This window comes from Elaeis guineensis, chromosome 4 (genome assembly GCF_000442705.2).
Source record: "Elaeis guineensis isolate ETL-2024a chromosome 4, EG11, whole genome shotgun sequence".
Classification (NCBI taxonomy): domain Eukaryota; kingdom Viridiplantae; phylum Streptophyta; class Magnoliopsida; order Arecales; family Arecaceae; genus Elaeis; species Elaeis guineensis.
In genome coordinates, this window is record NC_025996.2 from 62,582,506 (window position 1) to 62,591,238 (window position 8,733).

General features: G+C 35.7%; 1 protein-coding gene across 3 annotated transcripts in view; it reads left to right on the plus strand.

Annotated features, from left to right (window-relative positions):
* The first annotated feature begins 248 nt into the window (after positions 1–248).
* LOC105036228 (uncharacterized) overlaps positions 249–8,733 on the plus strand; it is a 20,618-nt gene continuing 12,133 nt past the window's right edge. The window contains exons 1-3 of one of the 3 annotated variants that reach the window (XM_010911993.4): positions 249–596; positions 978–1,025; positions 4,591–4,678. In XM_010911993.4, coding sequence (XP_010910295.1) covers positions 999–1,025; positions 4,591–4,678 — 115 coding nt within the window. In that variant the 5' untranslated portion in view covers positions 249–596; positions 978–998. Of the gene's footprint in view, positions 597–977; positions 1,026–1,266; positions 1,353–4,590; positions 4,679–8,733 lie in introns of those variants that run through there. The other 2 variants (XM_073256608.1, XM_073256609.1) reach the window with 2 other exon arrangements.

Consider the following 8,733-nt stretch of genomic DNA (forward strand, 5'->3'; position numbering starts at 1 on the left):
GACGAGGACAAAAATTAGTTGGATAAGTGATAAGAATTTATTCCAACACACATATATATATGTACATATATGTATATGCATATATGTGCATCTATATATATATATATATATATATATATATATATTTTGCAGCATTGCACGACTTTGTTGCTGGCATATACAAAGAAACTATTGAATAACCTTATTGTGTGAAGAAATACGGATACATAGAACATAGGGCTACCGGGGTGGCAATGGGTCAGGTTTGGATCTATACCCGCGCCACCATGAAAAATCCACGCACCCATCTCTAGTCGGATCGGCCCCATCAAAATCCTTCAAACCCTAAAAAAAAAAAAATTCATTCTTCTACAGAGATTTAGCGCTCAATCTCTTTCCCCGCAGATCTCTCTCAGGTCCGCCACGGCCGAACCTCCGGAGCTCTCAATCTCCGAGGAGGAGGAGACTTGCTCGGGCATACCCCACCGCTGACCCCAAAAAAAACATTAAAACAAAAATTTTTTAAAAAATCATTTCTCTCGTTTCAACTGTATCTGCTGAGCTCCCCAGGCTCCATTAATGGCGATTCGAAAGATTTGAAGGGTATTCTAGGAGCGGTAAGTTCTCTGTCTTCCTCTCTATAGTCGATATTTCTCTCTATTTCTCCTCCACTTCCTCCTCTTGGCCTTGCCCATCCTCTCCACGTCCACCTCTGCTGCCTACCCTCATTTGCACCAGCAAGGTTCCCCCTTTCCTTCGCGTCAACTTCCAGAGGTGCTGGAGTCCTCTGCTGCTTTCTCACGTTTAATACCCTTCAAGGGAAGGGGCTGCGCACTGATTTTAGGGCTTCACGGTTCAACTTTTGATAGTTTTTGTAATGCTGAAGATTTTCTTGTTGGGGATTTCTCTTCGAATTAGTTCTTGTTTGTCATCTTGTGGAGGTTATTGTAGATTCTTTTGCTTTAATTCTTACGTTCTTTTCTTCTTTTTCTCTTCAGGCAGAGGATACATTCAAGTTAATGGCGTGGAGAGTGTTAGGCAAAAAGGTCAGATTTTGCCAGTCTTAGTTTGAATTTCATTCGTTTTACTTCGTGTAGCGCCTTCCTCTTTGAGTATTGCTGGCATGCCATATAACATCCTTGTTCAAAAGTGGTACATATAGAGATTGATCTCTCGAGATTATTGAACTCATGACCTGTTTAAAAGAATTATCTGAAGTCAGGGCGTTTCTGACCTTATCCTTGGGGCCTACTAAGGAACGATGCTTTTGACCTTTTGGTGATCTGAAATATTCTAGAGGGGCTATGACTGAGGTTTCGACACTAGAAAGAAATTTGGTTGCTTAGAAAGGTCTATGAGTTGTTTCCTTTGAGGTATGATGCCAATGTCCTGATTATTTGCATGGTTGCTGCAGTTACTTCTTATACACTATTTGCGTACTACAATTGTATCGAATTGAATTGTGCGAGTTTCTGATATCTATATCACACACCAAAGCCACTGCACAAGCTGGGCATGTGATATGGCTGCGCATCGCACAGGGCATGATCCTATGAAATATACAAGGCCTCGAAACCTATACAAAAGCTTATAAAATTTGAGACAATACAAGTGTTATTGTTGAACATTTGAATAGATTTAAAAATATCAAGACCTTAAACATAATTTTAATGTCCCGACCATATCTTAAATTAACAACCTCCATTATCAACAATCATGTCCAAAAATACAAACTATTAAATAGAATCATCCATGTTTCCAAATTTCTAAAACAATGAGTAAAATCTAAAAATTCAACTAGAATTCAATTCTGCTAATTTCTTCATATCTCCAACAACAAGCAATCCCAAGTAACGGGAGGTATCATGCTCCTCTAAAAATGATTAAAGGAGTGTGTGAGCTTGACAGCTCATGAAGTATCCTATTATGCATGCACACATCATGTCTTTGTAATAGATAGTGTGAATGCAATCATAAATAGACATTGTAACAAAATATTCATGTCACATACATAATTCATTACATACTTTCATTAACAATAAAATACAACCATAAGTATCCTTGTACAATTTGCATGAAAAAATTGTAGTTTCAGTTATAAGAATTATTTGTTATTTAAAAATTTTATGTCATAGTTCCCCACTAGTAAAATAACTCAATTCACAACAAAATATCACGAGTTATCCCCCTCTTTGGACTAAGCCATGTTGATGTTTCCACCTAGCGATGAGGCATCAATATTACCATGTGTCCGACTTGTAATAGGGTGTTGCTATTTCTACATTCTAGCCCATGATGGGGCATCATAATTGCAACTTTTCTTGCATGTGATGGGGCATAGTTACTGCTGCATTTCTCTCTTATGATGGGGCATCTGTAAGGTCATGTCTCTAGGTCATGACGAGGCATTACTAATACATGGCTAATCCAAAGCTCAAAATTGATTCAAGCACTAATTCACATCTTAAAACAATTCAAATTGAATTTTCATGCACGACAAGACTTAATTCATAATTTCTAAATAAAATTTCAAGCTGAGAATCTTTTTATGGCAAAATAATTTTAAAACCGAAGCAATTCATAGAAACACCTCCACATAGGCAGAATGATCAACTTTATTCTTTATACTGAACATATAAATATATACAATAAAGATTTATAGTATGAGGAGAGCATGTGTGAGGAATACTTACCTCTGATAAGGAACAAACCCAAATCTTGCTGTGCAACCAATTCAACAATCAACTAAATATAATAAATTGAATTAACAGTAATATTTAACAAACTATACAAACTTAATTACTTTCACAGAAGTAAGGGGCCAAAATCTTTCGCCTATAAACAATACAAGACAACCGCCCCAAGTATCTTAATTTTTCTAATTAATCAATTTTCTCTAGCTGTCAAAAGTTCTCAACTCCAGTTCTTAATTTCTAAGACCCATCCTCTCTCTTGGATTTTCTCTACCCTACCATCAATCATGCTATTGTCACAAATTACTATGATAATAAAGCTAGGATTTACCTTAATTTGAGGCATGATTAAAAGATGGGGCTTCAATCTCCTCTTCTCCTTGTCTGATGACTCATTCTTCTCCTACACAATCCTCATCACAATAAAGAAAAAAAGAAAACCATGAAAGATAAGCAAAAAAGATTGAGTGACAGAAATTACTAAAGAAAGGATCAAATAGAGATGGGAAGAAGAAGAAGAAGAAAGAGGAGGTGAGCATTTGGAATAGAGTATGATGAAAAGAGAGAGAAGAGGGCTGGTGAAGCTTACTCGAGAGGAAGAAGATAACAAAGATGGTTCTCAGTGTCTTGGTGTTTGAAGGAGAGAGGGAAGAAAGAAATTAAGCAAGAATGAAAAAGGGAGGGCAGGAGAGAGAGAGAGAGAGAGAGAGAGAGAGAGAGAAGGAAGATAACACAGAGGATAGAATTGGAGTGCTCAATGTGGGATTAAAAAGAAAACAGGGAGGTGGGGAAGTCTAAATTTGGTTCAAAGCCGTCCCCTCCCGACTCATCCTTTCTTAAAATAAAATGAGGAGGTGGGTAGTTCAATTGGGGTCAGAGTCTTCTCCTCCCCTTGTCTATCCTTTTCCTAAGATGACCTGGTTTGACGTCTGAGTCATCAGGGTCTAAGTGGAACATCATTTGATGGATTTCTAGGTTGTTTTGGGAAAATCATGGTGGGATAAGGAGGAGATTATGAGGTTAGCAAAAAAAAGATTTATTTTTTTGAGTCAGATTATCGTAATTCACAATTTGACTTTTATTTGGTTCCTTATATCTAGGAGTGTTCACAGAGCTAGGAATGTCAACTCCACATCTGGTTTGCTCTTTAACATTGCTGGGGAAAATGGTTTTGATTTTCCCTTTTTATGTTCCTCCTTTGAATTTGATTTTGGAGTGATTTTTCTGGTTTAATAAATGCATATATACCATTAACAAGGATTCATCAAGTTGGATAAGTCTGATGATCATGGTTAAGGCAAGCGAAAATACCTTGTTCAGCTGATATACTCAAATGCTTCTTAATTACAGTAGCTCTGTTAATGTCTATTTGATAAAATTACTATGTCATTTTCTCTTCTCCATTGAAGAACATAATTGCTAGCTGCTCTTGACATTTCTCTCTCTGTATATTCAAAACTACGAATGAATGACCTAATATTGCCTTCGTTTTGGTTTGATCTGTTTTATTTTAGGTGACAAGATTCAATTTTTATGCGACTTAAATTAGTTTACTTCCATAGAGTTAATTACAATAGCTATATTTTCGACGTATTAAGATTGTTATTTAGGACATGATCACCTCAAATGAAAACTCGAATTTTGAACTTAAAGATGTTAGGCATCAATTAGAAGGAATATGTCGTCTTCAAAAAATTTACGACAATGCGAGGATGCTGTGTGCTAATCAACCAAAGCATTTGTGATGTAGGGTGAAGAGCAATAGTAAAATAGTTCCTTTTTATTTTGCTTTGGAATTTAGTTGACAAGAATTGCTTTCAAATATAAATATATGAAGCAATTGGTTGTAAATCAACAGTCAACTCTCCTTCTCTTAGCTTATGAGCCTTATTTTTTACTGCCCTTAAATCTTTTTTAGGGTCTCCATGCGAGTTTGCAAGAAGTGTTACTATCCACAAATCGAGGTGTGGCGCATTTTTTCTCTAGTTCACTTGGAAAGATACCAGGTAAGTCAATGACATCCACTTGATGCATTTGATGCAATTAATCTTCACTTCATGTGTTCTGTAGAAAATTGAAATGCATATGAACTTCTTTTATCTGTCACTGATGATTTTGAAATTATTTTGATCATTATGATTTGGAATTTTTCCATGCTGTAAAATAGATATTGGGAATGTTATGGCTTCAATGAAGCAAGTTGGATTTCAGGGTTTGAGCTAGAAGTCCATCAATCAGTTTTATCATAGACGTGAGCCATTTATACTAATATTTTGTGATTTCCTCATTTCTTTAAAACTTTGAAAGTATTTTCTGTATATTTGATTTAGATTTTTGGACATTTGAGAAGATTTGGAAAAATTGGAAATAAAAGTTAGAGGAAAAGTAAATTATGACTAATGTTTGGCTAACCTATTTTGGAGTATTTCAGCACAAATGCTGCCCATGTATATTACATTCTTGACTATTAAAATTAAGAATTTGCACTATGGATTATGATCTAGCAAGGATTAAACTTAAAGTTTCAGTACTGGTACCCATCCCTGGTTTGCTTCTGGATTACGGTATCTGGATAGGTTAGGACATACCAAAGTGAGCATTTAGAAGAAGAATGAAGAGACAAAATGAAAGAATATTTGTCTTGCAATACCAAGCTGTCCCAAGTGCTGGGGTCCTGACTGGTCCTAACCAGAACGGTCTACATGTCTTGGTCCATAAGAAACTCTGCCCTTGGGGAATCCTCCGTGTCGTTCTCTTGTCAGGATGGTAAAATATAGGCGGGATGTAGCGGTAGTGTCAGGACATGAATCCTTGTCATCTAGAATATTTTAACAGGATTTAAAACCAAAAATCATTTTGCTTGAGGTTTGATACCTGTAGACCAAATGGTAATAAAATACATGGTGTCAGCCGAGTTAGGTTTAGACATGCATGGTGGACCTTATTCAAAGCCACACTATGCTTTGATTATGAACCATACACCTTAGAAATATATACAAGTTTTGAAGTTCAAGTATGTCCTCTATTTAGAGGTTATGCATCATAATTATGTTTACTAAAGTCCAATTGGCTTTTGGATAGCTAATTAGCTAAGCATCAGTGAGTAGCCTTGCCTATGTTTTTATTCTATATGAATTCACATGCCTTTCCTTGCATGGGAGTAGACTTGTAAGAGAAGCACTGTTAACATTACTGTTCTATTTTATCTCATCTCGATGCTTTATTCATATCATCATTTTGTTTACGAGGTTGGCAGGTTTCTATTTTGGAATATTTTAGAAAGTTGGGGAATTTGTATTACAATAGGTCATGAGGAAAGTTTGGTTAGTGTCCGGAAAATTAGCATAATTTGGAAAATTAAAAATTTTGTAGATCAATTGCTTATTATTAAAAAGAGTATGCATTAAACAATGGCCATGAATTGGACAAATGTTAATAAAAAAATATAAAACACCTTGCAAAAAGCAGTAACCGTTTTTTTGGATCCAAATGGCCATGTTATGAATTTTTGTTGAAAATATCAACTCTTTAGGAATCTTCATTGCATATTCAGCCATTTCATCACAGATATATCCTAGAAAATATGATAGGACAACCACTCCCAGCAAGCTACATGGGATGCATTAGGCTGACAAGTGAGCAAGTCATTTGTAAGCAGCTTAACTTTGCTTGAAATTCAGCTTGATGAGGGTTTGGTTGATTATTAAACAAACTGAGCTTGAGTTTGGAATTTTAGCTAAAAAATAATGGACTTGTGCATGAGATTTGCTTAGGCTACTTGTGTCTAATTTCAATTGAGCTAGAAATGTAATAAAACAATATACAATATTTGGTGATGTTTGTAGACCCTCATATGAGGTGGCTCTTGAAGAGAAGCTGCTTGGATAAATGAATTGCTGATCTCTTTCATTGGTATTTATAGTTTTGCGTGTTAGGTTACAAATATAAATATTGACCCTTCTCAAGACATAATTCTGCGCAATCTATTTGTTTTATATAAATTCTATACATGTTTTTACAAGTCAAACAAGATGGTATATGTTTTGACACCCTTAATTCCATGCTCCAATTTCATGTTTTGATAGAAATTAAGTTACATAATTTGAATATTCAATCTTGAAACTATGCGTAACTAAGTGATTTCACATTCATACATGATTATTTGGATTACTATTTTTTTATTTCTAAATGATTTGATGCAAAAACCTTGAAGGCAAATAATTATATTTTGCATGCTTATGCAAAAAGGTCATCAAACTTTAAAGAATTAAAAGAATTTCCAATTTATCAAGACTACGTTGAGTTTAATCCATCAAAATATGCACACATCTCTTGTAATCTACTTGGACTTTGGTTGAGTGCTAGTTGTTTTTCCTTTAAATGACATTTCTTAAGCTCTTTTAAAGAGAAGCAAAAGGGAAAGAATGGATACCAATGTGCTGGCAAAAATTATGTCTATATTTGTACAATTTTGCTTCTAGGATGAAAGTAGTTTAGTTTCATCAAAAAAGAGGGAAAGTATTCTAGCTTATTCTAAAAATACAGTGATATTTGTCGTGTCAAATTTACATAAGCATCCCCTTGCACTACTTGGAGCTCTAAAGCTCTTTATCAAATAAACATTTTGATAAAACTTCAAACTATGGTTTGCTGAACTGTACTGAACCTACCGGTTCGGGGCTTACCCAATTGGACCGGTCGGTTACCAGCATTGTTCATTACTTAGTTCGAAATGGAGGTAGCGAGAGAAGGAGAGAGAGGAAAAGAAAGAGATGGAGGGAAGGAGAGGGAGAGGGAGGAAGTGATGGGGAGAGGGAGGGAGAGAGGGCTCCAAAAGAGGAAGAGATGGCATGGAAGCCCTAATTGAGAAAAGGATCTCCTATTTTGTCTCGCAATAGGAGATCTTTTTTTATTTTTTTAGCCGATTTAAGTGAAGTCGGCAAACCATTAGCTGACTGTAGTTTGACAAATTCAAAAAAAAAAAGAAAAAGATTTGGCCCGGAGTGGCATGGTATGGACCCATATTGTATCATGTTGGTTGCTGATTGGTACGGGTCTCAGTGCCAGTTTGGCAAACCTTTTTCAAACCTTATTTCAAATTAATGTGATTATTCATGATTCATAAATTTATTATTGCTTAATGATATCTCAGTTAAGGAAAGAGCAGCAATCCTATGTCAAATTATTCTTTTCTGATTGGCCTCTACTGTTTTCTTTATTTATTTTTATAGAGCTTGTCTAAAACAATAAGGGAAAATCACCTTTGAACTTCCTTGACTATGCCTTATTGCACATACACCCCTTCACTTTAAAAAGTTTTAATTAGATCCTCCAAGTTACTAAAGTGAGTCTTCAATACAAGACTCATGCCACTATCATGTGTCTTAAAATCTTTGAAAATTTCTAACTTATTCTTGATCAAGTGAAGAGGGAGAAAAGAAATGCAAAGCCTTTACCCCACTAGCCATTGCTGGCTTTACCCCACCCCTGCTTGTCTTTGTTGCCATTGCCAATGATGTGTTTGTAGTTGTATTTCATCTTCTTAAGGCTGTGGTGGTGAGAGTTGAGTGGGGAGAGCCTGACTTGGACATAATCATGGCTTCTTCAATTGAATGGCAGGGGTGCAACAATAATAACGGACGAGGAGAGCAGGGGGAAGGGGTGGCATAACTCCTTCCAGTGATGTAGGAATTGCAATACTTAAGGGGAACCTCCTAAATCAATTCAAAGAAAAACATATGCATATATAGTTGTAAAACAAAGCAGAAAAGGGTAACCAATGAATCATTCAAGGCTGTGGACATATAGGATTCAGTTTAGTAACTAACCTATTTTCTAATCTCTGACCATGCAAAGATCCAAGGTATTGGAATAGGAGAAGTTGATATTAGATGGGGACCCTAAAAAGGGCACATTCGCCAAATGCAACCTAATATTGGTGTCATGATTATTGATTAAAGCTTGAAACTTTCTGATATCTTTGATTCCTGTATAATTAGTTATTATTATCTCGTATGTGCCATTGAGCTGATGTCATTCTTGCATCAGAATATCAGATAAT